The following is a 17520-nucleotide window of genomic DNA, read 5'->3' on the forward strand; positions in this document are numbered from 1 at the left end:
GGAGTCAGAGGTCTTGGGTTCGAATCCTGACTCGGCCACTTGTCAGCTGGGGGACTGTGGGCAGGTCACTTCACTGGGCCTCGGTGACCTCATCTGCAAAATGGGGATTAAAACTGGGAGCCCCACGTGGGCCAACCTGACGACCCTGTATCTGCCCCAGCGCTTGGAACTGGGCTTGACACGAGGAAGGGCCTAACAAAATGCCATTAACAGATACCTTAAAAAAAAAAAAGGTGCCAGATACCCAGAGTCCTTTGCTTTCCAAAACCACCTGGGGGTTTCTGGTCCTTGTGGTGAGGGAGGGGTCTTCTCTAAACCAGCTGGATGATAATGATGATGATAATAATAATAATAATAATAATAATAGTGGTGTTTGTTAATCCGAACACCCTCCACGTTTCCCCGCCCTTAAAGGCCTAAACGCGCCCCTCTTGGTTTCCTCAGGAACTACATTTCCCAGCAAGCCCCGGGGCGACGGGTCACGCGCCCCCCCCAGGGCGGTCCTGAGAGGGGGCGTGGCCTCCCTGCCCTTCCTCGCCTTCCCATTGGCCGAGACGCCGGAGCCGGGGAGGGGCGGGGCTCCCCTTGGCCTCCTCGTCTTCCTATTGGCGGAGGCGCTCGAGTCGAGGCGGGGCGCGTTGGTGGGGCGGAGGGGAGGAAAAAAAAACTCCCTTCGCTTTCTCGACTTGCCATTGGCTGAGACGCTGGAGCCGGCCGCCCCCCCTTCGTTACTTCGTCTTCCCATTGGCTGAGAGGCTGGAGCCTTGGAGGGGCGGGGCCGCCCTCGGCTTCCTCGCCTTCCCATTGGCCGAGACGCCGGAGCCGACGGGGGGGCCTGGGCTTCCTCGCCTTTCCATTGGCCGAGACGCCGGAGCCTCTGTTGCCGGGGCGGAACGGGGAGGCGGGCAGAAGAGGAGCGGAAGCGGCCGAGCCCAGCTGTCAGTTGCAGCCCTCCGGCCCGGCCCTCTGCCCTTGGCCGCGCTTCCGGGCCCGTCCTCACCGCCGGCACCGGCAGACAACCACCACCGGCCCCGCCATGGCCCTCAGCGACGCCGACGTCCAGAAGCAGGTGCCGCCTTGGGAGGAGGGAGGGAGGGAGGGAGGGGATCCGGCCCGGCTCATCGTCTTGGCCTTTTTCACACCTATTTCTAAGCGCTTCCCCCTAATCGTCATCATGCTGGTCTCTGTTAAGCGCTGACTATGTGCGGAGCACTGTTCTAAGCTCTGGGAGAGATCCAGGGTCATCAGGCGGGCTCCCATTTGACAGAGGAGGGAACTGAGGCCCAGAGCAGCGCAGTGACTTAATAATAACAATAACGCGGGTATTTGTTAAGCGCTTACTAGGTGCAGAGCACTGGACTAAGCGCTGGGGGAGATCCAGGGTCAGCAGGTGGTCCCACGGGAGGCTCACAGTCTTCATCCCCATTTGACAGATGAGATCACTGAGACCCAGTGAAGTTCATTCATTCATTCATTCGTATTTATTGAGCGCTTACTGTGGGCAGAACACTGGACTAAGCGCTTGAAGTGACCAGCCCACAGTCACACAGCTGACAAGCGGCAGAGCCGGGATTCGAACCCGTGACCTCGGACTCCCAAGCCCGGGCTCTTGCCACGGAGCCCCGCTAACGGTGGTCTTTCTTAGGCGCTTACTAGGCGCCAAGCACCGACGTAAGCGCTAGTGGAAAGACCCGGGGCCCAGGAGTCGGAGGAAACTGGGTTGCCATCCCGGCTCTGCCCCCTTGCCTGCTGTGTGACCTCGGGCAGGTCACTTCACTTCTCTGTGCCTCGGTTCCCTCATCTGTAAAATGATGATCAGAACTGGGAGCCCCATGTGGGATATGGACCCCGGTTAGCTTCTATAATAATAATAATAACGCTGGTATTTGTTAAGCGCTTACTATGTGCGGAGCACCGTTCTAAGCACCGGGGGAGATCCACGGTCATCGGGTCGTCCCACGTGAGGCTCACAGTTAATCCCCGTTTTACAGACGAGGTAACTGAGGCCCCGAGAAGTGAAGTGACTCGCCCACGGTCCCCCAGCTGCCGAGCGGCAGAGCCGGGAGTCGAACCCGTGGCCTCCGACTCCGAAGCCCGGGCTCTTCCCACCGAGCCACGCTGCTACCCCAGCATCCGGTACGGTGCCGGGCCGATAGGAAGCGCCTGATATTTAATCGTTTTTTTAAAAAAGGGGACTCGCCCGCGGTCCCGACTCCCAGGGCCGGGCTACGTCCGCTAGGCTGTGCCGCTTTTTCCGGGCCCGAGGGTCACCCTGAGCCCTGTGCCCGGGCCGTGGGGACCAACGGGTGCCGCAGCACCGGCCGGGCCGGTCTGCCCGGGCCCGTCCTGCGGTCTGACGTACCGGGCGCCTTCACCACCAGTCTGTTAGCCCAGATCCTGCACTGCCCACTGGCCACCTGATGGGTTTAGGGCCCTGCCCTTGGAAAACTCTGACTCACACTCCACGTGCCGGGGATTATCCCCGGGCCCGCCCGTGGGACCCAGCGGGGACTGGAGCAGCCTAACGGATAGGGCCTGGGACTCAGAGGACCCGGGTTCTAATCCCCGCCCCGCCACTTGTCCGTCGTGTGACCTTGGCTCGGAGCGTTGGGTCTCTCTTAGTGTTGACTGTAAACTCCTTAAAGGGCGGAGAGGGTGTCTGCTAATTGTTTCCTAACCACCTGGTACTGGAGAAGCGGCGTGGCTCAGTGGAAAGAGCCCGGGCTTGGGAGTCAGAGGTCATGGGTTCGAATCCCCGCTCCGCCCCTCGGCAGCCGTGGGACTGCGGGCGAGTCACTTCACTTCTCTGGGCCTCAGTTCTCTCACCTGTAAAGTGGGGATGAACTGTGAGCCTCACGTGGGACAACCCGATGACCCCGTATCTCCCCCGGCGCTTAGAACGGTGCTCGGCCCATAGTCGGCGCTTAACAGATACCAACATTATTATCATTATTACTAAGCCGCTTGTGGGCAAGGAGTATGACTGTTTATTGTTTTTGACTCTCCCGGGCGCTTACTGCAAGGCTCTGCACACAGTAAGCGCTCAGCGGATACAATCGCGTAACGTTCGGCACGTAGTAAGCGCTCAATAAATTCGATACTATTTATTGAATGCCATATCGAATAAATGCCACTGCTTGATCTCCAGGGCTGGGCGGTGGAGTCTGGGAGGAGCGGACTGGCTCAGGAGCCGGATTCTTTGGCCTCCGGGATGGAATTTAAGGAGCCTGAGGATTAGGGGAGCTGATGGTCACGGGACACAATGGACTTCCCGGACAGTCAACAGCCCAGCGGCCCCGATCCCGCCTGGGGAAGGAGGGGAACAACCGGTTGGAACCGGGAAGCCTCGTTCGGGGGCTTTTGTAGCACACGTAAACGCTTCTATTGTGTGGGGCGAGGACGAGCCGAGTACTTGTGGATCCCCAGATCTTAAAGACGGGGGGACATTCCTCTCCCCTCAATAAAGCCCCCCTTTTCGACCGCGTAGTCCAGAACCGATTAGTGGCATTTATTGCGCGCCGTACTGAGAGCTAAGGAAAGTACAATATTATTATTATTTACGGTATTAAGCGTTTGCTACGTGGCAAGCACCCCGCTGAGCACTGGGGTAGATTTAAGTGAATCGGGAGGGGCCCAATAAAGTAGTCGGGATCCCTCAGGGACTTACAGTCCAGTTCTTGCGGCGGCCCACGTGGCTCCAGGGACGGTAGACGGGAGATCGCCTTGTGGCCGGACCCCGGGCGGGATCACCCGGTCCCGCGCAGGCCTCCTCCGGCTCCTACCGGGAGCACCGTGGGCGGCGGGAGGGACTGGGGAAGAGTGGCCTCCTCCCTCCCCGAGAGCGGACTCACCTCCTCCGTCCCTCCAGATCAAGCACATGATGGCTTTCATCGAGCAAGAAGCCAACGAGAAGGCGGAAGAGATCGACGCCAAGGTACGCCGCCGCGGGGAGGGAGCCGAGGCTGCGAATCGGGGGTCAGGGAGAGGAGCCGTCGGCCGGGACCTGAATTAGGGAACTACGAGAGGGTTATCGCTGCCCCTAAGCGCTTACTCTGGGCCGGGCACTGTATTAAACGCTGGGGTAGATAGACCCCCGCCCGTGCGGCTGACGGTCTTAATCCCCAGTCGACAGATGAGGTGAGTGAGACGCAGAGCAGAGAAGCGGTGGGGCGGGGATTAAAATCCGGGGCTTTCCGAATCCCAGGCCCGTGATCTACCCACTCGAGCACGCCGCTTCTCTTGATCTCCCCCAGAGGATGAGGGATAAAATGATGCTACTTTTCAGTCCGTCGGTGGTATTTATCGGCCCGCTTCTTGCGGGCAGAGCAGCGTACTCAACGCCGGGGAGAGTCCGGGACATTCAAGTCGGAGGGAGAGGAGGGACCGGACTCCCTTCCGAGAGGCGAAGGCCTCCCGCTTGCGGCGGGGGAGGGCGCCTCGGGCCCGCCCCCCCCCGACCCGCCTCCCCGTCCCCCGCCCGTAGGCCGAAGAAGAGTTCAACATCGAGAAAGGTCGGCTGGTGCAGACGCAGAGGCTGAAGATCATGGAGTACTACGAGAAGAAGGAGAAGCAGATCGAGCAGCAGAAGAAGATGTAAGCGGCGGGGGTCCCCGGGGAGGCGCGGGGGGAGGCGAGTAGTAATAATGTTGGTCTTTAAGCGCTTACTATGTGCAGAGCACTGTTCTAAGCGCCGGAGTGGACACGGGGGAATCAGGTCGTCCCACGTGGGGCTCACAGTCTTCATCCCTATTTTACAGATGAGGTAACTGAGGCACAGAGAAGTGAAGTGACTTGCCCACAGTCACACAGCTGACAAGTGGCAGAGCCGGGATTCGAACCCATGACCTCTGACTCCAAAGCCCGGGCTCTCGCCACTGAGCCACGCTGCTTCTCCCGGGAGGTCCGCAGACCTCTCTCCTCCCTTCCCTGTCCCCTCCCTGGGTCAACCTTCCGGGCTGGGGCGAGGGACGCGGCTGGCCGCAGCGTGGCGCAGAGGAAGGAGCGTGGGCCTGGCCGTCTGAGGATCCAGATTCTATGGGCAAGTCACTTCTCTGTGCCTCAGTTCCCTCATCTGTAAAATGGGGATTAAGTGTGAGCCTCACGAGGGACAACCTGATTGCCCTGTATCTCCCCCAGCGCTTAGAGTGCTCTGCACATAGTAAGCGCTTAACAATACCAACATTATTATTATTATTAATTCTGACTCCGCCACTTGTGTGCTGGGTGACCTTGGCCAAGTCCTTTACACTCTCTCTCTCTCTTTTGCTTAAAAATCAGCCAATTTTTTCTTAAAAATCAGCTCTGTGCAGAGCACTGTAAGCGCTTGGGAGAGTACACTCATAAAGAAGCAGACTCATTCCCCGCCCACACAAGCTTTTGTGGTATTTAGCGCTTGCCATGTGCCAGGCACTGTACTGAGCGCTGGGGTAGACGTTCTGTACCTCCAGATCCCCCATCTGGCAAATGGGGGTTCAGTACCTGTTGTCCCTCCCCGGGAGACTGGGAGTCCTCTGTGGGCTTGGGTCCAACCTGATGACCTCCTATCTCCCCAGCGCTCAGTACAGTGCCTGGCCCATAGCGAGCGCTTAACAAATACCAAAATGATGATAATAGTTACGAATACCTGTCCAGACCTCCTCGAGGAAGGGGGTTGCGGCACAACTGGCTGTGCCCGGAAGCTCCCGCTGATTTTTCCTTTTCGTTTTTTTTGGGGGTCTTCCCGTCCGCCTCGCAGTCAGATGTCCAACTTGCTCAATCAGGCCAGGTTGAAAGTGCTGCGTGCGAGAGATGACCTGATCTCGGTGAGTGGCCGGGCCCCGGCAGCCCCAGGCCGCGGGGTTTCCCGGGCACCCGGGGGCTCAGCCCAGACAAGGGGGTCACCGTCTCTCACACCGGTTGGCGTCGCGCCCCCCCCCGGGAATGTCTGCAGCCTGTGCGTTGGCTCCCACGCTTCCCCGTCGGCTTGTGGTCCGGGTCGGCCGCATCCAGGCCGGCGGTGCTGTGCCGCCTTCCCCGAGCGAAGATTATCCCAGAAGAAGGAGCCTCTCTGTCACCGTTCCCCGCAACAGACTGGCACGCGGGCCCTGCAGATGCGGTGCTGCGGCCCAGCCTAGTGGGCAGAGCCACTAGGGAGTCGGAAGGACCTGGGTTCTAATCCCCGCTCCTCCGCTCGTCTGCTGCGTGGCCTAGGGCAAGTCACTTCACTTCTCTGGGCCTCATTTACCTCATCTGTCCAATGGGGATTAAGACCGTGAGCCCCATGCGGGACAGGGACCGCGTCCCATCCGATTCGCTTGTATCCACCCCAGCGCTTAGACCGGTGCCTGGCACACGGTAAGCGCTTAGCAGATACCACTATTATTAGTATCATCACCAAGACCCCCAGGTTTCAGGCCACACTGGCAAAGCCATGTGGCTCAGTGGAAGGCGCCTGGCCCCGGGAGTCAGAGGAGCTGGGTTCTAATCCCGGCTCTGTCGTCTGTCTGCCCCGTGACCTCTCGCGAGTCACTTCCTGCTCTGGGCCTCCGTTTCCTCTTCCATAAAACAGGGAACCGAAACCCGATCTCCCTTCCGCTAGTCCGTGAGCCCCATGGGGGCCGGGGACCGTGTGCAACCTGAGGACCTCTCCCCATGCTTGGCAATCAAGCGATGGTATTTACTGAGCGTTTACTCCGTGCAGAGCACCGTGGCACAGAGTAAGTGCTTAACAAATAGCGTTGTTATTTTTCTTATGGTCTTTTCTTCTTTCTCATCGCCTCCTCTTGCTTTGGGCCCTCCCGCTGAAGCCAGGAAACTCCAGGCCCGTCCGGGCACACTCGGGAGGCGGGTCGAGGGCGGGTGTCCGCCGTAGCGGGCCCGCCCGTTGACCCGCTGCTGGGAATTGGGCTTAGTAGAGTGCTCCGCACACAGTAAGCGCTCAGATAGGAGTGATTGATTGATGGCGAGGGGATGGGAGGCAGTGGGGTTGGGCCCAGGCACCTTTGAAGCAGCAGGCCCCACCCCTGCTCTCCCCCTACCAGCCCAAACCGGTCCAGCCCCTCCCAACCCTTGGGGGACGAGAGGGTGGGACACAAACACACACACTCTCCTGAACTGGTATCCAAGTGCGGTAGATAAGAAGAAAGAGGAGGGGGAAGAGGGGCTTAGGACAAGGAACAAGCAAAGAGACAAGATGGAAGAGCAGATCGGCATTCCCGGGGAAACAGAATCCTCATCCCTCCCCGAGTCCGCAAATCAGAGCTCAGCAGTGGGATCTAGCGACAAGGATAGAGAGCTGGGCATCAGGAGCTCTGGCTACCAGGCGCAGCTGGGCGACCTTGGACAAGTCACTCTCTGAGCCTCAGTTCGCCTCTGTTTTGTACAATGGGGGATAAAACGCCTGCCCACCCTGCCTCGTCAGGTGGGAGTCGCGGGCCCGGCGACTGAGCCCGACCCGATGACCTTCTATCGCCGCCCCCCCAGCACAGTGCTAGGCGCACGATGGGCACTAAATAATGATGGTATTCGCTAAGCACTTACCATGGGCCGGGCACCGTTCTAAGCGCCGGGATACATGCGCGATAATCAGGTTGGACACGGTCCCCGTCCCACAGAGGGCTCACCGTCTTAATCCCCGTTTTATAGATGAGGGAACCGAGGGCCAGAGAAGTGAAGTGACTTGCCCAAGGGCACAGAGCAGACAGGCGGCAGACCTGGGATCAGAACCCACGACCTTCTGACTCCCAGGCCCGGGCTCTGTCCGCTGGGCCACGCGTAACCCTAATAATCAGAGGAATTACACCACGCTACAAATCCCTGAATAGCAGGAGCCGCCTGTTAGACTCTTCCCCTTCCTGTCCCCGTCGCCCCCCTACTTTGGCTAAGTATCCCAGGATTGGGGGGCGCCCTGTTGCCCCCCAGCCGCTTCTCCTCCACAAGCCAGCGATGGGGCAGAAGGCCCACCGCTTAGCGTGCGACGACCTCAACGCCGCAGTCCCTCGACCGCCCGCTCCCGAGGAGCTCGGCAGCCCTCCGTCAAAGGGAGCGACGCCCCTGCGTTTTCTCAGAGGAAGCTCGGGTGCCTCGGTGGGCCCCTGCCAACTAGCGCCAGGCGTCGCTGCGCGACCCCGTCGGCCCGCCACGGTCTCCGCCCGCCCGCCGGGGCGCGGGGGCCCCCGAGGTGGCGGGGTGCCCCCACCCCGGCTCGGCGGGCCTCACGTTCTCCCCATCCCAAGCACAAGGTGGTAGGAGCCGCGAGCGGCGGCTCTCGCCGACCACTGTTCTGGGCGCCCGGGAACCGACACGTGAGGAGAGACGCACGCGGAGTACTCACTTTCCTGCTCCTTCCACGGGGCCAGGCATCTCTCAGAAATTTCCAGAAGGATCCTGGGATATTAGGGAGGGCGGGGCAGAGAATGATAATGATGTTGGTATTTTTTAAGTGCTTACTATGTGGTGAGCACTGTTCTACAGGTAATCAGGTTGTCCCACTCGAGGCTCCCGGTCTTCATCCCCATTTGACAGATGAGGGAACTGAGGCGCAGAGAAGCGACTTGCCCACAGTCACACAGCTGACAAGTGGCAGAGAAGGAGCCAGCGGGGCAGGGAGCCACCATCTTGGGTTGGATCTTCCTAGTCCTGACCGGAACTCCTCAGGGAGGCCGGGGAGAAACTCTCGCTTGGAGCGGGACGCGGGCCGGGAGGCAGAAGGGGCCCGGACCGCCCCTCCCCGGGCCCGGGCCCGCCCCTCGGCCCGCTTCCCCCCGGGGACGTGAGGGGGGGATTGGGATTGTGGGGGGGGGGGGGCGAGGCGTCCCTCCCGGACCCACGGCGTGCGGGGCAGCTCCGGGGCCCGGCGCCAAGGCCTGTCTGTTTCGCGGGCAGGACCTGCTGAGTGAAGCCAAGCAGAGGCTGACCAAGGTGGTGAAGGACAACGTCAGGTACCAGGCACTGCTGGACGGCCTGGTCCTCCAGGTAACGGCCCAGGCCCCGCTCGGTGAGCCGGGCCCTCCCTCCCGGCGCCCGGACCCCCTTCCCCCCACTGCCCCGGTCCCGGTTTCGGGGTGGGCCGGGGGGTCCCTCCCACCTCCACGAAGTCGCCGTCACGTGAGGCGGGGATTGGATAACCCCCTCCCCGGCGTGCCACCTCGCCGGCCGTTGCCGGTTTGGGGCGACGGGGAGGCCGGGCGAGACCACCCGTCTCGCCCCCGTCGGCCTCTCCCGCCAACGCTTCCGTCGCGACAGGGCTTGTACCAGCTGCTGGAGCCCCGCGTGACCGTCCGCTGCAGGAAGCAAGACTTCCCCCTGGTGAAGGTACGGGACCCCGCCGACCCTCCCCGCAACCCCGGGGCCCGGCCTAGCTCTAAGGAGGCCGTCGCCGGGCGGGTCGCTTGACTTCTCCGGGCCTCAGCTCCCTCACCTGTAAAATGGGGATTAAGACTGTGAGCCCCACGTGGGACGGGGACCGTCCAACCCGACTGGCTCGCGCCCACCCCAGCGCTCAGTGCGGCGCCCGGCGCGTGGGAAGGGCCTAACGAATACCGTCGTTACCGTTACCGTGATCGTCACAGGCCGCGGTGCAGAAGGCCATCCCCATGTACAAGATCGCCACCAAGAAGGACGTCGAAGTCCAGGTGGACCAGGAGCAGTACCTGCCCGAGGAAACGTAAGGCGCCCGGCCCGCCCCTTCCCCGCCGGACCCCGTCCGCCTCCGGCGGGAGGCCGGGGGCCGGGGGGGAGAGAGCCGAGCCCCACCCTCCGGCCTCCCCGCATCGGAGGCCGGACGGGGCGGGAGATGGGCGGCGGGGCGGAGGGACCACGTGGCCGTCTCCCCCGTCCAGGGCCGGCGGGGTGGAGCTCTACAACGGCGACCGCAAGATCAAGGTGTCCAACACCCTGGAGAGCCGCCTGGACCTCATCGCCCAGCAGGTCAGTGGCCACCCACCAGCCGGGCCCCCGCCCCCGGGCACGGCAGAGCCGGGGGCGGGTAGGAGGTCAGGGACGGCGGCACGCACCCCCCGCCTCCCCCCATCCCCCCTCGCCGCCGTCTGTTTGACCAGAGGGCCACGTGCACGGACGCGCACCCGCTCTCGTGATCGGTCAGGAACCCCGACCAAAGTCCCCGCCCGTGCTCGGCCTCAGGGTCGGCGCGAGCCACCGTCGGCCCCCCACCGGCCCGCGGGGACCGTGCGGGTCCCGCCCCCCTCACGGCCCACTCTCTCCCCGCAGATGATGCCGGAGGTGCGCGGGGCCTTGTTCGGGGCCAACGTCAACAGGAAGTTCCTGGACTGAAGCCTGGGCCGGTCGTTCCCGCCCCCGCCGCCCCGCCGAGACTCGGGGTCCCCGCGCCGCCGCTTCCCGGGGAGGGGTAGGTTGAAGCCCGGACCACCCCCGCCTCTTCCCTCACCCCGTTGCCCCGCCCTGGCCCCGAGGTGGCCTCGGCCATCGGCGGGAGTCAGAGGCTCCAGCCCTGAGTCTGTGTTGCTTTATTTATTAAAGGCAAAGGTGTCTCACTCTGTGCCTGTGTGGGGTGAGAGGGGTGGGGGGGCTTCTCCTGGGCCTCTATCCACCAGCCCTGGCCGGCGACCTGGGTGACCCCCTCCCCTCCTGCCCCGTTCGGCGACCACGTGCCCGTCTGCAGGCGCGGGGGGAATACGGAGGGGGCACGGTGGGGCGGGGAGCTGGGTCCTCTGGGCCCCTCTTTTGGGTAGAGCGGGGGGAAGGAGAGGGAGACGTGACCCCCACCGGCCCTCTTTCACGCAGGGAGTGGTGGGGGCCGGGGTCTCCCCGGGGCACTGGGTTGGGGGCACCCCTCCCCTCCACTGACCCGACACCTGCTCGGCGACGGGGCAGACCAGGCCCGAGCGGGCAAGGCCTTCCCGGGGCCGGAGCGGGGCGGCGGGTGCGGCCCGGTCGGGGGGGCCGCGAGGGAGCCGCGGAGCCCGGGGCCGGGGCTACTGGAAGAGGCCCAAGACCATTTCTCCGAAGCCGATGAAGTAGACGCCCTGGGCGATGCCGAAGAGGGGGGCGATGACCAGGGCGCGGCAGCCCGCCCCCTTCATGAAGGCCGAGGGGCCCTCCAGCGCCCACGTTTTCCTGGGGAGAGAGGGGCGTCGAAAGGGGGCCGTCCCCCTCCGGGCCCGCCGCGCCGCCCTCCCCGGGCCCCGAGGGGCTCGGCCGGGACGGTCCCGGAGCCCTCGCCCCGAGGAGCCCGGCTGCCCCCGGCCAGGGCGGGCGCCGCCGCTCTCACCTGGCACAGTCGACGAGGCCGCCGTACGACTCCTCGCCCAGGCCTTTCCGCAGGGTCTGGATGCGGGTCTTCAGGACTGAGCCGGCCAGTAGAGAGGAGCAGCAGGATTGGGGTGACGGGCGGAGGGGGCTGGGGGCGGGGGAGCAGCAGGGACGGGGTGGACGGGGTGGGCCCCGGAGGCCGGGGGTGGGAGGCGTGAGGGGTCCGTGCCCGGGAGGGCCGGAGGCCCCGAGCTCTAAAGCGAGGCCCGGGCCCACGCTGGGGGGGTCCCGGACCCTCCCCTCCGCCCCCTGCGACCCGTCCGTCCCTCTGTCCCGGTGCCCCCGGCCGGGAGGGGGAGGAGGGGACCGGGGGGCCGCGCTCACCGTCCAGGGGCGTCACGGCCACGGCCGCCACGCAGCCCGCCGCGCAGCCCGAGACGAACGAGTGCAGGAAGGGGGCCTTGCCGCCGGCCTGGCTCATCCCCAGCCCGTTGAGGTGGGCGAACAGCGGGAAGTAGATGACGGAGAACGGGATGTCCCTGAGGGCCGGAAGGGAGGGGCCCGGTAACGGTGACGGTAATAAAAATAATTAGGAATAAAGGATAATAGCATAGAAGTGCATAATGATGATAACAATCGTTATCTGTTAAGTGCATGATAATAAGTGTGGCATTTAAGCGCGTAAAAATAATTGTGGTAGTTAAGCGCTTACAATGTGCCAAGCGCCGTTCTAAGTATCCGTAGACATGAGGTAATCGGGTTAGTCCCCGTCCCGCATGGAGCCCTCGTTTTACAGATGAGGTAACCGAGGCACAGATAAGTGAAGTGACTGGCCCAAGGCCATAATAACGACGACGACGATGGCAACGATAAGCGCTCGCTACGGGCCAAGCACCGTTCTAGATACATTAGAAGCCGGGTCCTTGCGACTCCCAAGCCCGGGCTCTATCCATTAAGCTACGCTGCTTCTCAGGGGAAGGCCCATCTCCTCCGAGAAGCCTTCCCTGACTCCTCCCTCCTATCCTCTTCTCCCATTCCCTTCTGCCTCTCCCTCACTTGCCCCCTTTATTCATCCCCCCTCCACCCAGCCCCACACGGCTTATGTCCAGATCTGTCATTTATTTCTATTAATGTCTGTCTCCTCCCCCCAGGTAGTAAGCTCACTGTGGGTAGGTAATGGGTCTGTTACATTCTTCTGTTGGACTCTCCCAAGTGCTCAGTACAGTGTTCTGCATACAGTAAGTGCTCAATAAATACGACTGAGGGGCCGACTGACCCTCGGGGCCCCAGCTGCCTCACGTCCAGGACTGCGCCGAAGCAGAGTCCTTCATTCGCTGAGTGGCACTTGGGCGCTTACGTTGTGCGGAGCGCCGTACTAAGCGCTTGGGAGAGTATAAGAGAACGACAAACACACGTTCCCCGCCCACAGCGAGTTTCCAGGCTCGGGGGGCGGGGACGGTGAGCCCGTGCCCCTCCGTCCCCGGCCGGGACCCGGCACCCACCGGAGCAGGGTGGCTCCCAGCCCCTTGTAGAGCCCGGCCAGGCCCTGGGTGCGGAGCAGCTCCCGGGCGATGAGGGCGGCCGAGGGGCGCGAGGGGACGGGGCCGGCGGAGGGGGACCGGCCGGCGGACGCCCTTCGCTGCTGCTCGGCTGCAGAGGAGGACGAGACAAGTCGGGGGAGGCCGGGGGAGGGTCCTCGAGCTCGTCGTGGGCAGGGAATGAGTCTGTCATCCCGTTCCGTCGGAATCTCCCGAGCGCTCGGCACAGCGCTCCGCACGCAGAAGCGCTCCAGAGATACGACGGACCGACTGACTTCTCCCATCCCGGCTCGCGCCCCGGAGCCCAGGCCTCTCCCCAAGGTCCATCCCCGGAGGGGGCCGCCCTCCTGCCCTTCGAGGAGAAGGACCCCTTGCCCATCTTCCCCGGGGCTGGCCCGACCCCGGAAAATCGTCGCGGACCCAGTCCGCCCCATCTCCAGCCCCGCCCGCCCTCCCCACCTTCCCGGAATGGGGCCGGAAACCGAGGCGGGAAGCGTCCCTCCCTCCCCTCCCTCCCGCCCCCGGGGGGGGCGTCTCACCCAGCCTCCCGGCGTCTTGCAGCTGGATCTTCAGCATCTCCATGGGGGAGGTCACCACCACCTGGCAAGCCCCGGCCCCGCACCCCGCCAACATCTCCTTCCCCAGCGTCAGCTCCTTCCCACTGCCGACGGGTCCCGGCCCGGAGACGGACGGACGGTCGGCCCCCCGCCGCCATCTCCTTCCCCCACCTCAGCTCCCCCCTGCCGTCGCCCGACCCGCGGACCGGTCGGTCACCGGGAGCCCACCCTCCGCCACCCAGACGCCGCGGGCCAAGTCCCGCAAATAAGTCGGGGCCTGCCAGCTCAGAGCCCCAAGGGCACACCCGCCTCCTAGCGGGCACCACGCTGGCCGGGCGCTCGACGACACGCACGCTCTACTACTCTGTGCACGCGGATGGCCGCGCACGTCTCCCGGGTGCGCACCCGGGCACGCGCGTGCCCAGACCCCCAGGAGCCCGCAGCCCACTCCCTACCCGTCTGGCAGGAGCAGCTGGCGGAAGAAGTCATTGGCGGCCAGCTTGATGGCTTTCTCCGGGGTCACCAGGGTCAAGTTCACCGCCGACCCTGGCGGAGGGACCGGCGGGCCTGAGCCGCCCCCCTCGCCCGCCCCCCGCCCCGCCGGGAAGGCCCCGGGGGACGGGGCTCCATCCAGGTGAGGGGGGCGGGCCGGGGGGACCCCACGCGAAACCCAGAAAGAGCTTGGACTGCAGCGTGTCTGCTAATTCTGTCGTCCTCTCCCAAGTGCTTAGTACGGCGCTCTGTACGTAACGGGGGCAAAACCAGGAGGCGGAGACCCATCCCCGGGCGGGCTGGCAGGGACGGTCTGGGGTCGCGATGGGTGTCCAACCTCCCCCCGCCCCATTTCGAGGTTCGGGGAGGTCGGGGCTTCGCCTGAGGTCGCACGGCCCGCCTACCTCGGTACATGCCGAAGAAGCCCTCGGCCCGAGCCGTCTTGCCCAGGCAGTCCAGCCTGGAAGGGGAGATCGGACGGACGGGATGGGGCCAGTCCCTCCCCCAGCCCCGGACCCCCCTCTGGCTCGGCCAGGGCCTCCCACCGGGCCCCGGGGGCCTCCCTCCACGGCTCGGACCCCCTCGGCCCGCCGGGTCCGGGACCCTCGGCCGGGGAGGGGGCGGGGGCTTGAATCGCCCGGCTGATTCCGGGGAGAAAAAGATCTGGTCTCGGGCGGAGCGGACCCCCCCGGCCTAGTGCCGGCACACAGAGACACGGCGGCAGACGCCGAGAGACGGCAGAGAGACAGTCCCGGGCGGGAGCGGAGACGGAGAGACAGTCTCGGGCAGGCAGCCCGAGAGATCTAGACCGTGAGCCCGTTGTCGGGTAGGGATCGTCTCTGTCTGGTACTTCCCAAACGCTTAAGTACAGGGCTCTGCGCGCAGTGAACGCTCAATAAACACGACCGAATGACTGTTATATTGTACCCTCCCAAGCGCCTAGTACGCTGCACACAGTAAGCATTCAGTAAATGTAAATGCATTGAATTCAATATGCTCATAAAGGCAGATTTCACACATTTCGAGACTCTCCCGCTTCCTCACGGAAAGGTGTCACCCTCCCGGGGGGTCTCCGAATATCTCTCTCTCTTCCCCCCCCCACCCCAGGGACACCCTGCGGGGCAGGGATGGGGGAAGGGGGCTCTTTCCTGCCCGGTCAACCCTCCGCCCACTCCCCGCCGGCCGACTGCCCTCCCCTTCCCTGTTCCTTCCCCCCAGACCCCAGCGTTCCAGTTCCCCCCGGCACGGTCGACTCCCCGCGCCCCTCCACCCGGCGGACAGACCCCCACCCCCAGCACCACTCACCCCCCGCCCCCTCCCCCCAAGCCCCGACACCTACATTCCCGAGTACTGGGCCGGTCCCTGCTGGTTCTGCAGCCTCGTCTTGGCCAGGTCAATGGGAAACACGCAGGTGACCCCCACCAGCCCGGCCACGCCGCCGTTGATGAGTTTTGCGGGGACGCTGCCGAGGGCAGGGCGAGAGGAAGGAGGAGGGGAGGGGTCTGGGGGCCGCCCTGACCGGGCCTGGCGGGCTCGGGCTCTCGGCGCCCACCCTGCGCCCACGATTTCCGGCCCGTCGTCCTGTCCAGGCTCCCATCCTCCCGTTTCCCTCCGTCTCTGGGGGCCCTGGGCCGACTGGGGGGGAGGTTGGGGTTTATGACCCTTAGCACCTAGGAGGAGGAGGACGGAGGGCAGCGTGGTCCCATGGAAAGAGCACGGGACAGGGAATCGGGCGGCCCGCGTCCGGGCCCTGCACTGGTTAGCCGTGTGACCTCGGGAGGGTCACTCGACCTCTCTGAATCTCCCATTTCCTCCTCTGCAGAACGGAGATGGGGAAAACGAACCCCCGGTGGGACGGGACCCGGGCCCGGTCTCCTAACCCGGGATCCGCCCCAGCGCCCAGCACGGGGTCCGCGCTCATTAATGTCGTGACCGTTCTCGGATGGCGGGGGAGGGGGGGAGGCCCCCCGTTACGGCGGGGCTGGGGGTGGGGGAGGGGGGACCCACCTGATCTTCTGGTCCGCCATCCCTTCCGGTCACCGGCCCCAGCCGGGGCAGGAGGAGGAAAACCCCTGGTCAGAGGATTTGGGAGTCAGAGGGGCTGCCCTTCCGGCCGTCGGGGGAAGACTCCCCGGCCCCTGCCCGGTCCCCGCCCCCCCCGGCCGGATTCCTCCGCTCGGGCAGCAACCGGCCCGGCCGTCCTCGATCGATCAGTCGATCGCGGGGGAGGAGGAGGAGGCCTCCTCGGGCTGCCCGCCGCCGAGCCCGCCGGCCAGTCCGGGTCGTCGGTCGGGATCCGCCCGGCCCCCTCGGCCACGAGCGCCTTCGGCCGTCTTCGGGGGGAAACCGAGGCAGGAGACCGTGGAAACGGAGAGGCGGCCGGGGGGCCCCGGCTGGGTGTGGCAAAGAGCCACAAGGGCAGAACCGGCCCGGAGTCCGTGAGCCCGAGAGAGCCGGTCCCTTCTCGGTCAGTCGTACTCACCGAGCGCTCGCCGCGTGCAGAGCACTGTCGCAAGCACTTGGGAGAGTACAACGGAACACTAAACCAACTCATTCCCCACCCACGATGAGCTTTCGGTCTAGGGGGGAGACTAATAAAAAACAAACTACAAATTAGCCTTCAAAGCCCTCCGAAAATCACCTCCAGCTGGGGGGCCTTCCCTGATCGATCCGACCGACGAGGCCTTAGCACCTCCGGCACACCCGTTCGGTGTCGATCTCAACGATCATCGTATTTCAGTATCACATTCTGGATTCGGCGATTTCATCGCCCCTTTGGTTTTTAAGGCGGGGCGGGGGGGTTCACGCTTTTCTCTTGCCTCCGTCAGTTTTGGCCGTCTCTCCCCCCGTCGGACTGTCGGCTCCGAGGGCGGAAAAGGTGTCTTTCATCGCCCGGCACAGTGCTTCGCACGTGGGGAGAACTTTCGGGGGGGAGAGCCCAGGCGGGGGAAGGAGGACGGGAGACACCGGGGTCCGTCTTCCGCCCGGGCGGGCCGACAGCCAGGTTTCCACCGGGACCGGCGGCCCCAGACTCGGTCCCGCCGGTGTCGGGGAACGCCCGGTCACCACCGCCCCGACCCTCCGGCCCCCGGGCGGCGGATGGGGGCGTCCCGCCCGGTCGCCCCGCGGTCGGCCCCCCTCACCTGCTCCTGCCCACCGCCCGCTCGCCTCGGCCCGGCCGGCGGCGTAGACGGACGGGGGTCGGGGCGGGCCGACGGGAGACGGGGACGGGGCCCGCTGGCGGTGTAGACGGCGACGGGTCGGGGCCGGGGGCATCTGTCCCTCGGAGGGCCCGGGGGGGCAGGTTTTGCACCCAGGGGCGGTGTGACCCCTCCCCGCAGGCCCGCCAGCGAATGACCCCAGGCTGCAGAGGCCTCCGGCGGCCGAGCCCCACCTCCCTGGGCCCTGCGGGCCGGCCACAGGGGGGATGAGGAGGAGGAGGAAGGTGAGGGGGGTGGGTACAGCTGCGCTCAGCAGCCCCGGTCAAAGGTCGCAGGAGGCCGGGGGCGGGGCGACCTCTGGCCCGCGCAGACCCGCCCTGGCCCCGCCAGGGGGCGGCAGGGAGCCGGGCCCTCCGCCCGGCGCCCACTATGCGCGAAGCGATAAGCGGCGCGGCTCGGGGGTCATGGGTTCCAATCCCCGCTCCGCCGCCTGTCGGCTGGGGAACCTCGGGCCAGCTGCCACTTGTCCGCTGTGTGACCGCGGGCGAGTCGCTTCACTCCTCT

At 64.9% G+C, this 17520-nt stretch overlaps 2 protein-coding genes and 1 non-coding gene across 3 annotated transcripts; 1 reads left to right on the forward strand and 2 right to left on the reverse strand.

The window, feature by feature from the left end:
• Positions 1 to 1036: 1036 nt before the first annotated feature.
• Positions 1037 to 10490, forward strand: ATP6V1E1 (ATPase H+ transporting V1 subunit E1). The gene is made up of 9 exons (XM_029054445.1): positions 1037 to 1069; positions 3869 to 3934; positions 4484 to 4593; positions 5735 to 5801; positions 8863 to 8952; positions 9223 to 9291; positions 9549 to 9643; positions 9819 to 9906; positions 10207 to 10490. Exons 1-9 carry the CDS (start codon positions 1037 to 1039, stop codon positions 10267 to 10269), a joined length of 681 nt encoding a protein of 226 aa, XP_028910278.1. The 3' UTR covers positions 10270 to 10490.
• SLC25A18 (solute carrier family 25 member 18) lies at positions 10453 to 17216 on the reverse strand. The gene is made up of 10 exons (XM_029054444.2): positions 16939 to 17216; positions 15803 to 15867; positions 15135 to 15257; positions 14200 to 14255; positions 13759 to 13849; positions 13286 to 13407; positions 12711 to 12858; positions 11593 to 11747; positions 11228 to 11303; positions 10453 to 11073 (listed from the first exon to the last, which is right to left on the reverse strand). The coding sequence occupies exons 2-10, from the start codon at positions 15820 to 15822 to the stop codon at positions 10932 to 10934; spliced, it is 933 nt and encodes a 310-aa protein (XP_028910277.1). The 5' UTR covers positions 15823 to 15867; positions 16939 to 17216; the 3' UTR covers positions 10453 to 10931.
• On the reverse strand, positions 12948 to 13007 carry MIR7418 (microRNA mir-7418). The gene has a single exon (NR_130418.1). It is a non-coding gene; the product is annotated as a microRNA mir-7418 (primary transcript).
• Positions 17217 to 17520: the final 304 nt, after the last annotated feature.

Source organism: Ornithorhynchus anatinus, chromosome X4 (assembly GCF_004115215.2).
Source record: "Ornithorhynchus anatinus isolate Pmale09 chromosome X4, mOrnAna1.pri.v4, whole genome shotgun sequence".
Taxonomy (NCBI): domain Eukaryota; kingdom Metazoa; phylum Chordata; class Mammalia; order Monotremata; family Ornithorhynchidae; genus Ornithorhynchus; species Ornithorhynchus anatinus.

What these genes read in the sequence shown, in the direction of transcription:
- ATP6V1E1 (XM_029054445.1), top strand. Translation starts at nt 1,037, where the DNA reads ATGGCCCTCAGCGACGCCGACGTCCAGAAGCAG. An exon ending in ATCGAGCAGCAGAAGAAGAT is followed by an intron (nt 4,594 to 5,734) that starts GTAAGCGGCGGG and finishes TCCGCCTCGCAG; the next exon opens with TCAGATGTCCAACTTGCTCA. An exon ending in AAGACTTCCCCCTGGTGAAG is followed by an intron (nt 9,292 to 9,548) that starts GTACGGGACCCC and finishes TGATCGTCACAG; the next exon opens with GCCGCGGTGCAGAAGGCCAT.
- SLC25A18 (XM_029054444.2), bottom strand. Translation starts at nt 15,822, where the DNA reads ATGGCGGACCAGAAGATCAG. An exon ending in GCAAGACGCCGGGAGGCTGG is followed by an intron (nt 12,859 to 13,285) that starts GTGAGACGCCCC and finishes CCTCCTCTGCAG; the next exon opens with CCGAGCAGCAGCGAAGGGCG. An exon ending in CTGGGAGCCACCCTGCTCCG is followed by an intron (nt 11,748 to 12,710) that starts GTGGGTGCCGGG and finishes TCCGGCCCTCAG; the next exon opens with GGACATCCCGTTCTCCGTCA.